Here is a 15137-nt window from a genome sequence, read left to right as displayed (position 1 = left end):
TCGTAACACTCTTAGTACTTCCCTTCTTTTTTTTCCCCTCTCTCTCACTACAGCCATTTCCATTTATTAAACACGACCTACTCAATAATTCAGAGCCGGAATATTATCCAGAGACTGTTCCTTTATTAAATCCATCACAAGATCTACTCGAACTTTTTTTGTGTGTGTGTGTGTTAACAGAGCACCTCAGAAATCCCACATCCTGTATCCTGTAATGCTAATGATGCTGATAATGAAAGGCGCTAGTTTAGCATGGGATCGTTAGCATAATGAAAATGCGATCACCTCAGTCAGTGTTCTCTTAAAATGCTAATATGTGCAGGAATCAATTCCAGAATGTTAGCATTTAAAAAATTCATGCTATAAGAATATTACCAAATTGTAGCAAGTGTTTATTCATTGTTAGCATAAATGCTAAAGGAAAATGACCACAGACAATTAAACATTATGCAAGAAAATTATCAAATTGTTTTCTGTCATTGTTAGCCTAAAATTGCTAGCTCATGTTACTAAATTTATCAAAATAGTTCAATCAATAACTACTAAGGAGTTTTTGTCACTAAACATCATCAGATTTTTTGTTCACCATTACCAAAGCCAAAAAACATTTAAAAATGAGTCTGTGCTAACTTTTCCTCATGTTATTGTTGTTTGCTGGTCATGGTTAGCCTACAATGCTAATGTTACTAAATTTATTCAAGGTTGTTTGGGCGGTAAACATTAAAAAATATCTTTACCCCCGCAAATCTTCATAAGTGGCTATTCATTAGAATGCTAAGTTTACCTAAGGAAACGCTAATGTTACTATAGTATAACATAAAAAAAAAAACATTGTTTATGCTAACTAATTCTGATTAGCATGTCTTCTTTAGCCTAAAATGCTACTGTTATTTAATATACCAATGTTCAGTTTGACCAGTCAATATAAAAAATATGATAAAATATGAATCTATGCTAGCTAACCCTCACTAGATGTTAAAAATGAATACCTGATCATTCTGATTAATCATGCTAATTTATAGCAAAGTTTTTCTCATGACTTCTGTGTCCTTTTTGGTCCTTTCAGAACCAGCGGGATCAGAACTACACGGTGCTGAAGACAAAATCTAACATGATGACTGTTGAAGGCTTGAAACCTGGAACCACGTATATATTCAGGGTTCGAGCTCGAACTGACGGAGGCTACGGCAGCTACAGCGGAGAGATCGAGCTGGAGACCAGCCAGGAAGGTAATTTGCCTGTCTCTCGTCTCTCGTCGTCTTACCTCTTCTTTGTCTTTATCGTGTCTTTAATGCTACTGTCATTATGCTTTTACTGGAAAACCCTTTTACTGCTGTTTTCTAATGGCTCCTGATGAATTTTTTAAGGTAGAACCTGTTGTTTCTCTGACGTTAAGCAAACAAGATCTTCAAAGAACAGCTAAATATCACAGAAAAGTTGGCTGAGGTGAAAACATTGCTTCTAAAATGAAAAAAAAATCTCAAATCACTGTAGAAAAGTCCTTCCTCCTTCCTTTTAATTTGGCTAACATCAGTCAAGAAGAATAGATAAGCAAGCAAATGATTAGCATTTTCGTTGCTGCCATTTTTTTGAATTGCTGCTAACTGACTCCGGCTTAGCTTTTATTTATTGCTAGCAACTGTAGCTGGCTTTCCTCATTATTTTACATTACAATATTCATTACAATTTACGTGAATAACAGCTACTGAGAACGAGTTAGCATTATTTTCTTGGAATTGCTTCTAACTGACTGGAAATGCTAACTTACTTCTGCTTGGAATGAATAGGTTTTATTCACTCCTAGCAACTCTAGAATTTCCTGAGGAGAAAATAATTGATCATTTGAGTAATTTATATGAATAAAAGCTAGTGACAAAGAGTTGACACTATTTTCTTGGTGCTAACTGACTGGAAATGCTAACTTACGCCTCCTACTCTAGCAACTATAACTTTTCCTGAGCAGAAAATTGAGCATTTGGTCAATTTACTTGAATAAAAGCTAGTGACAGTTTTTTTTTAATTGCTGCCTGACTTGAAATGCTAACTAACTCCTGCTTAGCTTTCAATCACTGCTAGCAGCCGTAGCGTTTCCTGAGGAGAAAAATTATTATTTGTACAATTTACATAAATAAAAGCTAGTGAGGAAGAGTTATCATAATCTTCTTGGTGCTAACTGACTGGAAATGCTATCTGACTTTTGCGTAGCTTTAATTCATTCCTTGCAGCTGTAACTTTTCCTGAGGAGAAAATTGACCATACTGTGCAATTTATATGTATAGCAGCTAGTGATAAAGACTTAGCATTATTTGTTTGGTGTTAACTGACTGGAAATGCTAAGTTACTCCTGCTTTCATTCATTTCTAGCAATTTTCCTGGGGAAAAGTTGGTCATTTCTTTCATCTAGGTTTTCTTTCTTTCTCCTCCTGTGTGTATGTGTGTGTGTGTGTGTGTTTGTTTATGTGTGTGTGTGTCTGATTGAGCAGCTGCTATGAGATTTAGCGCTTTGTTTTGGTTTTAATACCGTGAAGTGGAGTGTGACTTACTTACCTCTTTGCCTTTGTTACCCAAGAGAAAGGAAGTGTGTGTACATTTTAATGCCTGAAAGGACAAGGAAAGCTCTGTTTCTCAAACCTGTCGGCTCGCAACAATCGACACGCACATCGACAAATCTTTAGGCCGTTGTACCTGGCACCTGCAGCGCATGTTTGACTAATTGAAGCCCTGTTACGCCCCAGCAGGACTTGGTGCAAGGTCACTTTTCTAATACTGTGCATCCATCACGTTAATTACTCTTATAATTAGACATGAGGTGCTTAAGCTCATGCCTCATTGCAATGTATTAATAAAAGCCATAAATCCCTTTGTTCTTTGGTCTCGGGGGATGATATAGCACACGTAAAGTGGGTTTTGTTCATAATTTCTGGCAGAGTAAGAGCTCGCTTTTTATAATACATATTCAGTGAATTTAAGCACAAAATAAACAACCCAAGCATGAATCTTGAATGACCACCTACACGTCTTTCTTTCTTTCTTTCGGTATTTTCAATAAATGACACTTTCCTTCCTAGTCCTCTTGTCCTGCGCTGGCTTAATATCTAGCACACAGCTCTCTGAGTGCTGAATGTTCGCGAATGTAATTTGAAATCAATTCATGTCGCTAAGGATATTCATTTCATTTTCCCCGAGAGGGGCACTTACTCATGCGCAGCCCAGCCTTGATAAATGATGGATACGTTTTGAGTAATGGCTCTGAAAGAAAAAAAAAATCCATACAGTGGTGGAAACAGCAAAAAAAAAAAAAAGCCTACAGCTTAACGGTAACATAGCCATTTTCTAATTTTCAGAATCTTTAAAAGATCCGGTATCTCGTCAGACAGTGAGGGACATCGCAGTAATTTATCTGTCTTTCTCTCTAGATATGCTGGCTATCGGAGATCCCAACCAGTCCACCATCTTGGCGGTGTCGATAGCAGGAGGCGTGGTGCTGCTAATCTTCCTCATCGCTTGCTTTGTAGTGAGCGGAAGGTAGGATTCTTTTAAGCTAAAGCTTAAAGAAATCATTTGTGGTTGCGCTTCTCTAAAATTCGGTATGCATTAATGATATTAAGGTTAAAATACTGTAAGTGATATAAGGAAGTAAATAAAGTAAGTGAAGTTTCTGTGAACCTAGCTAGTGGATTTATTCTAATAATACTTTACTATACTATATAATTCTATTACATTGGGACCTTGGAATACGAATGCCCTGCCTTAAGAATTGAAATATTGCAAGAAATTTGCATCAGCGTACGAATCAATGTTTTTTTTTTTTCATTCAGCAAAAGCTGTTTCAAAAGAGTCAACCCACGATACCAACGTTGCCTTTGGCTTGCGTTCAAAAGCTAGGTGATTTTTTGGGTGTTTTTTGTTGACAGATTGGTGGTGTGGGTGGTCTGTTCTATTTTTAGCCCAAGCTTGGTGGCACGACTTCCTGTGATGAGCCATGACATGGAATGTGTGGCTTGGGTCAGTTCTTCGTATTGGTAATATAGGTAATATTTTTGGGTGGCTGGAATGAATTATCTGCATTTACATTATTTCATATAGGGAAATTTATATCGTGGTACAAATGTTCGCCTTAAGAACTCGCCTCCAGAATGAATTAAATCCGTATGCCAAGGTTCCACTGTAATTTTATACCATACTATTCTGTGGAAGAAAACACAGTGAGCTGTAATATTGTACGAGAATAGAGTAGAACCTTTCCACAACCTTGATTATTTTCCAATATCTGCATGGACCAAATATCGATAACAGTTATTTGTTTATTTATTTATTACAGAACAACACTTCGAAGTTTTAGATTCATTCATAGTTGAACATGTCCACATAACAAGTTAGAGCCTGATAACAATCTTTTCATCATCACCAGCTTCTTTTTTTCCCTCTTAATGAGAAGTTTATTAAACAGAAGAAACTTCTAGCTTTACCACTGACACTTCAATAACACGTATTTTTATGAATAATTCATTTACTCAAGGCTTGTTAATGTAGGAAGAATCATGTACTAGAACAAGAGCGTTCATATAAACCTGGCAGTAAGAGACCAATTAATCAATTAATTATTATTATTATTATTAACCTAATGAGCTACAGTACAAATTTGTGCATATTTGATTTGGTATATTTGTGCTATGTACTAGCTTACACACGACTAAGCCTGAAGGACTCACTCACTGGACCCATGAATAAGTTGTTTGCTCAGGAATCCGCTCTGACTGAATTAAATAGTCGTTCTCTGAATACTGAGCTCCTATTGAAGTCTCTAAAAATGTTAGCATTGATCCGAGGTGATTGCCTATCACACTGAGTGCTCTATTTAAGGATTGACTGGGGCCGGACCTAATCAGACCCAAAATGCACACACACACACACAGAGAGAGAGAGAGAGAGAGAGACAGACAGACAGACAAACACAGTTTAACTACCTGTCTTGGGCTTATTAACATATGAATAAAGAGAAACCTTTAAAACTCCAAGCTGGGCTTTTTTGATCAAGATATAACACAGTTGTTAAAAGCACGCACACACACACACACTGTGTATTCTACATATACACACACATACACAAAAACACACACACGCACACACGACATATATACTGTATATTCAAACGTGCACACACACACTGTGCACTGTGTATTCTACATACACACACACACACCCATGACACATATACTGTATATTCAACATATATACAGACACATAGATGCGTATACACACATACACATAAATGCACACACACTGGACACATGTAATGTATATTCAACATATATATACACACACACACAGTATATTTAACATATATATATATATACACACACAAAAACATACACATAAAAACACACACACGACACACTGTACTGTATATTCAACATATATACACACACACAAAAACACACGCACACACACAGTGTATTTAACACACACACACTGTGCACTGTGTATTCTACATATACACACACATACACAAAAACACACACATGCACACCCATGACACATATACAGTATATTCAACATATATACTGATACACGCGTATACACACAAAAATGCACACACACTCGACACTGTATATATATGTACTGTATATTCAACACACACACACACAGTATATTAAACATATACACTATATTGCCAAAAGTATTCGCTCACCCATCCAAATAATCAGAATCAGGTGTTCCAATCACTTCCATGGCCACAGGTGTATAAAATCAAGCACCTAGGCATGCAGACTGTTTTTACAAACATTTGTGAAAGAATGGGTCGCTCTCAGGAGCTCAGTGAATTCCAGCGTGGAACTGTGATAGGATGCCACCTGTGCAACAAATCCAGTCGTGAAATTTCCTCGCTCCTAAATATTCCACAGTCAACTGTCAGCTGTATTATAAGAACGTGGAAGTGTTTGGGAACGACAGCAACTCGGCCACGAAGTGGTAGGCCAGGTAAACTGACGGAGCGGGGTCAGCGGATGCTGAGGCGCATAGTGCGAAGAGGTCGCCAACTTTCTGCAGAGTCAATCGCTACAGACCTCCAAACTTCATGTGGCCTTCAGATTAGCTCAAGAACAGTGCGCAGAGAGCTTCATGGAATGGGTTTCCATGGCCGAGCAGCTGCATCCAAGCCATACATCACCAAGTGCAATGCAAAGCGTCGGATGCAGTGGTGTAAAGCACGCCGCCACTGGACTCTAGAGCAGTGGAGACGCGTTCTCTGGAGTGACGAATCGCGCTTCTCCATCTGGCAATCTGATGGACGAGTCTGGGTTTGGCGGTTGCCAGGAGAACGGTACTTGTCTGACTGCATTGTGCCAAGTGTAAAGTTTGGTGGAGGGGGATTATGGTGTGGGGTTGTTTTTCAGGAGCTGGGCTTGGCCCCTTAGTTCCAGTGAAAGGAACTCTGAATGCTTCAGCATACCAAGACATTTTGGACAATTCCATGCTCCCAACTTTGTGGGAACAGTTTGGAGCTAGCCCCTTCCTCTTCCAACATGACTGTGCACCAGTGCACAAAGCAAGGTCCATAAAGACATGGATGACAGAGTCTGGTGTGGATGAACTTGACTGGCCTGCACAGAGTCCTGACCTCAACCTGATAGAACACCTTTGAGATGAATTAGAGTGGAGACTGAGAGCCAGGCCTTCTCGTCCAACATCAGTGTGTGACCTCACAAATGCGCTTCTGGAAGAATGGTCAAAAATTCCCATAAACACACTCCTAAACCTTGTGGACAGCCTTCCCAGAAGAGTTGAAGCTGTTATAGCTGCAAAGGGTGGACCGACGTCATATTGAACCCTATGGATTAGGAATGGGATGTCACTTAAGTTCATATGCGAGTCAAGGCAGGTGAGCGAATACCTTTGGCAATATAGTGTATATATATATATATATATATATATATATATATATATATATATATATATATATATATATATATATATATATATATATATAATATGCAGTGAGGGAAAAAATTATTTGATCCCCTGCTGATTTTGTACGTTTGCCCACTGACAAAGAAATGATCAGTCTGTAATTTTAATGGTAGGTTTATCTGAACAGTGAGAGACAGAATAACAACAAAAAAATCCAGAAAAACACATTTCAAAAAAGTTATACATTGATTTGCATTTTATTGAGTGAAATAAGTATTTGACCCCTTTGCAAAACATGACTTTGTACTTGGTGGCAAACCCTTGGCTCAATGCCCTGGCTGAGGGAAGGAGGTTCTCACTCAAGATTTGACGGTACATGGCTCTGTCCATCGTCCCTTTGATGCGGTGCAGTTGTCCTGTCCCCTTAGCAGAAAAACACCCCCAAAGCATAATGTTTCTGCCTCCATGTTTGATGGTGGGGATGGTCTTCTTGGAGTCATAGGCACCATTCCTCCTCCTCCAAACATGGCGAGTTGAGTTGATGCCAAAGAGCTGGATTTTGGTCTCATTTGACCACATGACCTCTGAATCATTCAGATGTTCACTGGGAAACTTCAGATGAGCCTGTACATGTGCTTTCTTTAGCAGGGGGACCTTGCGGGCGCTACTGGATTTCAGTCTTTCACGGCGTAGTGTGTTACCAATTGTTTTCTTGGTGACTATGGTCCCAGCTGCCTTGAGGTCATTGACAAAATCCTCCAGTGTAATTCTAGGCTGATTCCTCACCGTTCTCATGATCATTGAAACTCCATGAGGTGAGATCTTGCATGGAGCCCCAGACCGAGGAAGATTGACAGTCCTTTTGTGTTTCTTCCATTTGGGAATAATCGCACCAACTGTTGTCACCTTCTCACCAAGCTGCTTGGCGATGGTCTTGTAGCTCATTCCAGCCTTGTGTAGGTCTACAATCTTGTCCCTGACCATCCCTTGTCCATGGACAGCTCTTTGGTCTTGGCCATGATGGAGAGTTTGGAATCTGATTGATTGCTTCCTCCTGTGGACAGGTGTCTTTCATACAGTTAAGGAGCTGAGATTAAGAACACCCTCCGAGAGTGCTCCTACTGTAATCTCAGCTCCTTACCTGTATAAAAGACACCTGGGAGCCAGAAATCTTTCTGATTGATAGGGGATCAAATACTTATTTCACTCATTAAAATGCAAATCAATGTGGAACTTTTCTGAAATGCGTTTTTCTGGATTTTTTTGTTGTTATATACACACACAAAAACACACACACACATGACACATTGTACTGTATATTCAACATATACACACACACACACACACACACACACGCTCACAAATCAATCTGTGTTCCTTTGCATGCTTACACTTCACACCTGATGACAGCATACAGCTCACTCTCAGTAGCGAAGACGGATAGAGGTGCAAATGAGGCACTTCGTAGCTTTCACACACGTGTCGATACGCCGCCGTGAATTCCTCCTTCCTTCTCTTTTTTCCAGCTTCAGGCGAAATGAAAACTGTACAAGTAGAGCGGGGGAGGGGGTGTCAAAGAACCCTCAGACAGTGAGGACAGCGGTTTGTGTGTGTGTGTGTGTGTGTGTGTGTGTTCTCTGAGAAGATGAAAGAGAACACTTGAGAGACAGAAAAGGAGAGAAGGAGAGGTGAAGTGCGAGACAGAAAGAGAATGAGACAGAGCAGAGAGCTAAAAGGCCAAGACACTCCGAGAGTCAGATGAGGCACTGAATGATAGAGAGAGAGATAGAGAGAGAGAGAGTGAGAGAGAGAGAGAGATGTTTGATTTACATTGCCATCACCTCTTTCATCCAACAAGCTATTCAATATCCGTCGTCATTCTGTTGCCCCTTTCAACATTTGCTTCTACTTTTACTTTTCTCTTTCCTTTCCTCTTTCCATCTCCCTCCATCCTACACTCTCTTTCCTCCAAGCATTCACTTATTTGAATGCTGTTAAAACGCTTACTGTCATTATCACTGGAAGTTCCTTCATGTTGAAAACCAAAGAATCCTAGACAGACTGGACTTTTGTTCAGTATAGCCCAATGATGTATTGCGACATATCAAAAATTTGTACCTTTGGAGTGAAAAATTAAGGACTATCAGGAATAGCTGTCAAAATAGCAAACAATGTGCATGTTGGGGTTTTATCCAAGCTGTCAGACAAACTCCAGATTAAACCATCTTTCCAATGCAGGCCTTTATTTTGCTATTGATGGAAATATTTTGACATTCGTTTTGCAAATCATTTCATGGCAAAAAAAATCTTTTTACAGCGCTATGAATCATTTGCAAACACAATTGTGAATCATCACGGCAGATCGAATGAATGTAGCCCTAGTTTCCATCCATGAAAATTCATGCAAAGAGAATACAGTGGCTATTGAGATACATGTCATATCTCATAAACCGGTTCTGATTATTTGCGCTATTTGTATAATGAAACTTTTCAGTCAGCAAAGGTATTTTAAAAACTCTTATAAACTTCTTTTGGAAAAGGTTCCACCAAGATAAGCTGTTCTTCCTTGGTCTCTGAGGGAGCCCTTAAGGCAGGTATATAGAACTCAACAACAGGGGGTCTCCATTTCAAAATAGGTACCAAGTATATCTGTTAAAAAATTAGAAGGAACCTTATTTCTTGTAGTATAACAAGTATTGATGGCTCAAGACAAAACCCTACTGGAGAAATGGAGGAGCTTTGGCAGGGATTTTCTGTAAATGTCTTAGAACTCTTAAAAGGAGAAATGTCTTCAAGTGCTTCAGAGTCCACTCACTTTTACTTACTACTGCTATGACCTTAGGTTCCTTTCTGGTCGATGGCCTTATCAAGTGCTTTGTAGTTTCTGTCAAAAGCATATCCTCCTCTTCCTCCTCTACACAGGGTCTATGAAGTCCTTTTTGAAAAGGTAGCATCTTATTCTGTGTTTGCTACGATTCACTCTGTCAAGGGAAGTTATTCCACCACATGGGTATCAGGACAGAGAACAGTCTTTCATGGTTGCATGTTTTCCTTGTGGGATCCTTGAAGGATGGGGGGTCAAGCTGGGGTCTGCTATCAGGTATAAGGGAACGTGGTGCAATGCAGGCCTTTTGGAAGCAGTTTATGGTTTTGTAGAGAGGTATTTAAATAAATGACTTAAATGAAGAAAGTGGAGGGAATGCCAGAATAGGGTACCCTTGCTTGACATAGATGCTGAAAAACTACAACTCTGTTATGTTTATTTTTATGGTGATGGGCATGGGCAGGTGGCCAGATTCTAGAGAAAAGTGTGAAGGAATAACTTTTGCTAGATTGGTGGTGTTGGATGGATCTATTGAGCTAATCACCATATGGCACTACATCTAGAGAACCATGCTTGAAATTCCAGGATGCCCAGACTAGTGGACAGTGACTCTGCCAATCTTCACTAACGAGCCCCTCTCCCAGCTCAAACACCTCCCCGTGGAGAGGCATACTATGTTGTGAGAATTCACAGCTTTGATGTACTTGTCTAGCACGCAGGAAGTTCATATTGGCATGGCGCACTGCATTCAAACATTAAAAATTTTCTCCAAGTCTCCAAGCTACCAGATGGTGAGTACACATCAGACTGATTCTTTCCATTCTTTCTCCAGTTCTGTTTCCCTGAGAAGCAATTAAAATCTGCCAGTTGAATGCTAACGATGTGGGAGAGTGTGTCAAACTCCCGTGAGCCTACCCAGTGGGCCTGGCAAAATGTTAGTGCTATTTCCATACTCCCTACTTCCCCATTTCCAGGCTACCCCTTTTTGATTTTGACAAATTTGTATCCTGTCATACGTGTTGCTGGAGATCTACAGTTTGTAGTGTTTATTCTCAACTTCACTTTCTATGAAATTGAGAAGACTTGGAGCTAATCTTATTGGGGCACTACATATACCAAAGCAGGGTTGAACAAGGACAGGAGTATCCATAGATGATTTTTGGTTGCCTTCCCACAAACAATATGAAATAATCGCGTAGCAAACCGGGTTTGAGAGATTTTGAGAAGCGTAAAAATGGCATATCTCTCGGGAAGCCTGGTACAGATTAAAATGTCTTTATAATCAAGAATGAAGTCCACCAGAATACCTTCAAGCCTGTCTTATCTAACAGAAGAAAATATTCTTTGTTAGCGCAGTGCTGTTAAAGTGGAGCATCTGGTCGCTGCCTTGGGTTAAACCTGATATTTAATGATGATGAAGCTGTATGTAAAACAGATGCACATTTGTATGCTAATTATCGCTAGAACCTGAGGAAAACAAAACATTAAAGTGTTGGACGGCTTTCATACCTCCAACATTATACATATTTGCCTCGATTAGATTGCCTTAACTCCAAGTTTCTTGGTAATAACCAATCTGGCTTTAGGAACTTAGAAATTGGCATGCAAGTTCAGTGTCTGGGAAACTTTGAACAGCATGGTGGCATTTCTCATCAGCCAGAACTATGCTTGTGTAGCACTTTTGTTCATCTGTGTCGAAAGGAAAGGTGCCAGTGCTCGAAAGTGAGAAGCATTGCCTTCATAGTACAATGGGCAGAGTGAGACTGCCAAATGGTTTCACAAATTGGAGTGAGTGGCATTGTTCTACTGTTAAGTCTGTAGACTTTCAAATCTTAGTCTACTGCCAACAGAAGACCAGACCCACGCAACACTTAGCATGATCATGCTAATGGTATAATGGATTCCTCATTCTCCTAATGTGATGGAGTGGCCTACGACCTTTGAGGATGTTCAAACAGCCCTCGGGTGTCTTAACTGTGTATCCTTACATGGCTAGCCTTTCATAGCCATGAAACATGATGTACAAAGAGGAAAGGGTGGCAAGTTGCCAACTACACACAACCAGACCTATTCTTCAAGTGAATGAAGAGTGAGCATCCATAATTTAATTGAAAAATCTACTCTCAAGATCTATTTTGGACCAATATATTGAGGTGACTGTTTTAGCTTGAAAGTTGATTGTTAAAATATTGCTTTGTTTTCACTTTGACTAATAGTAGTACTCCCAGCGCTGCTGATGCAGCTGCACTTTAGTCCCGTAGTCTGTTTTCCAAAGCCTTAGTCTTTATGCTAATGCTGCCGTTGACACCATTGCCAAGCCATTGTGTCTCCATGGAAATTAACTCTTACAATATCCCAATATAAACATATTTTAAAGGAAAGCCATGCTGAAAGTGTACATGATGCTGATTTTTTAAAGATTGGTGCCTTTTAGGAAATGATGTGTGCGTCATGTTTTTGTCCTAACATAATGGAAAGGGTTTGTTTTGTTTTGCACTTTTTTGATCTTCTGTACTTATTACTCGTGAGCAGCTGGCCTGAGTTGGGCAACCAAAAAGCACTGCTTTGATTTACATTGTCATTTGAAGAATAACTTCGTTGCTGTTCTGCGTAGCTCTTTTGCCAGGCTTCACAAATGAGATTTTTATTGCTAGCCTTGCATACATGAGCATCCCGGTCAGCCTGCTGCGGTTGAGTGTCTTTATTAATTGGCCGGTAGTGAATCAAACTAGTAAAAACCTGCCCTCATGCGCTGGCCTCCCTTTCTCATTATCGCCTTCCGCGTCCACAATTACCCTAATGAATAGGCTCCAAATTGAATGTTTTCCCCTTGCACTCTTTGGAGACATGGCCATGCATTTGTCCGACATCTCCATTTAATCTCGTTTCCTTCTCTAATAATGACTTTGGAATGAATCTTCTTTTCTTTAAGTAGTGTGCACTGGATGGCATCCAGGTCTACTTTATTAACGGGAGAGGGAGAGAGAAGCTAAGGAACGAAAGATTATAAGTAAATGAATAAGATAGAAGACAAGACACGGACTATAGATTTCACTTTCGCTCCTGCTGTTATTATACGAAAAGCACGTCATATAGCTAAGCCCCTGTAGACTTTTAATGCTAGCAGCTCTTCCTGATTGCTGTTAACATCACGGGCCACTCAGGATGAATAAAGCCGTTTGCTACGACCCAGCTCTGACACAGGCGAGTGTTCCAAATCACTGAATCTGCCCTAAAGGCCTGTCGTCGGTACAAATCATTGCCTCCGTCAGCCGCCATGACTAAAGCATTATAGCCTTACGAAAATGTGGAGCCGGAGATAGGCTCATGCTTGCAATGTCATGTCCTCTGTCTTTCTCTCTGGACATCTCTCTCACACTGTATAACTCTAATTGGCACCCGGGCGCCATGTTCTCGCTATGCTATGTTCTGTATTGTAGTAATTTGATTAGTGAGAGCTGACCGGACAATTTTACGTCATTTTGAAAGCCTTTAGTAATGTGCTTAGAGACCATAGGAAGGTCTGAGAAAAATATGCACCACATTCTTCACCATCTGCATCTCCATAAAAAATGGAATAATAAAAACGCTGCATATCAGCCAAGCTCCTGGTGGCTTTGTTTTTCCGCGTTGCCGTTTATCTCAAGGTCGCCACTTTATTGGTGAAAGGGGACACGTCTCTTTTTAAAGCCGCAAAGAAAAACCAGGTAATCAAATCGGACAATTAGGCATTATCGGTGGATGTGGTGTTGCATCATGCCCTTTCAAGAGCTCGTCTTTCATGGCTTTCAGCAAAGAGGAAGTAAAGCCAGGTTTTAGCTGGATGTGGACATCAGGGTTTCTGAAATCTGTAGTTTGAGTGATGGTGATAATAAAGCAGTGTCAAAGGAATGGAAGGTGCCTTTTGAGAAATATTTGGGATATCACAATTTTGAATCCCAGGATTGAATCTGAGCGATGGACAAAAGAGTATTGTTGGCTCTTGATTTCTGTCAGGGACAGACGGCATTCATCTCTCCTCTCTCCACTCTCCGATCAGCACTAATCAATCACAGATGACATCCGGAAATTGGTGGTTAGTACTCTCATCCAAGCGTGTTCAGCTGCTTTTGACTTCAAAATGAATTTCAAAAACATGTCATGTTCTTTGAGAAAATCCATGAGGGTGAACCCTCACCTTCCTAGACTTGTAGATGTCATAGGGGTGAAGAAGTAGGAATTACTAAACTGGGGGAAATGGGAAAACAAATTTAGATTTGGAGCAATAGTACTGGAAACAGTGGAGTTGCCATTTCTGTATATGGGCTGTTTACAGAGTCAGAGAGTTACTCATTTTAGTTCAAAAGATAAATCAATATTTACAGGTGGAAAGTTCCTTGTATTCAGACTCATCTGCATGGATAGTCCTAGTCGTAATGTGTGCTATTACATGAATCACTGTAAATACGCTCTAATTTAATAACATGGTTTTCATCTCTATTACTTTCCAGGATGTAAAATAGCCCTTGATCCAGCACAGTCTATTATTTTACATTAATTTTTTTTTATATCATGCACTGACATCTAATTATGTGCACAATTAAATAAAACCACAAGATACTTTTAGGTCATGGATTTGCAGTAATCACCCTTTTAATTCTCTATTTTGAGTTCAATTAATAAAATGAAGCCAGTGATCTTTCTTGTAAAGAAAAAACATGCCCATGATTTCAATCCTTGAGTTACGCTGTAGTCGATTTAGATGCTGCCTTCTCTGAAAAGAAAGCCTTTTATTTATTCACTTCATATTGACCTTGAGTGTTTTTTTTTTTTTCTTCATTTCATAAACTTGTTCGAACCTCACCATGTTAATCAGACATTTCTAGCAAGCCCGTTGATGTCAGCGTCAAATATAAAGAAATATTAATATGGACATTTTCAAGGCCACTATTTTGACTTTTCCAAGTCTAGGATAATGTGGCTAAAATTTAATATCTATCTACCATTTATTTATTTAGCAAGTACTTTTCACTGAGGATGGAAATTCTGGTTAAGGACTGACAAGTTCCCCAGGAGGCTTATTATCCCTCCATTTTCGACTGAGCCTTGTACATCACATCAAAGCATTTTTGATTATCCATTAATTCATGAGCGCAATGGATTCCAGCTCGGTTTCCAGTCATGACAGTTGTCCACTGTAAAATAAGATTGACTGTACTCTATATATGAAATGAGTTCCATTACAAGATGATCTCGGTGCAGTCCATGATCCGTAAGGGGCGGTGTGGAAAGGGCAGCGCTAGTCATGGGAATATCCGAAACCATTTTTTTGTCCTAATTGAGAGCCAGATCAAGACAGCTGGCAAGGACATCAGGCTGGGGAGCTTTTAATGGAGATGAATACAGTGCCAGCAGGAGATAC

At 39.8% G+C, this 15137-nt stretch overlaps 1 protein-coding gene across 2 annotated transcripts in view; it reads left to right on the top strand.

Moving 5' to 3' along the window:
- Window positions 1-15137, top strand: part of epha4b (eph receptor A4b) — a 97842-nt gene that overhangs the window by 55460 nt on the left and 27245 nt on the right. For both annotated transcript variants that reach the window (XM_058395626.1, XM_058395627.1), the window contains exons 7-8: window positions 1067-1229; window positions 3417-3525. In XM_058395626.1, coding sequence (XP_058251609.1) covers window positions 1067-1229; window positions 3417-3525 — 272 coding nt within the window. The remainder of the gene's footprint in view (window positions 1-1066; window positions 1230-3416; window positions 3526-15137) is intronic.

Source organism: Hemibagrus wyckioides, linkage group LG07 (assembly GCF_019097595.1).
Source record: "Hemibagrus wyckioides isolate EC202008001 linkage group LG07, SWU_Hwy_1.0, whole genome shotgun sequence".
Lineage (NCBI taxonomy): Eukaryota > Metazoa > Chordata > Actinopteri > Siluriformes > Bagridae > Hemibagrus > Hemibagrus wyckioides.
This window is presented reverse-complemented; position numbering and strand designations above follow the sequence as displayed.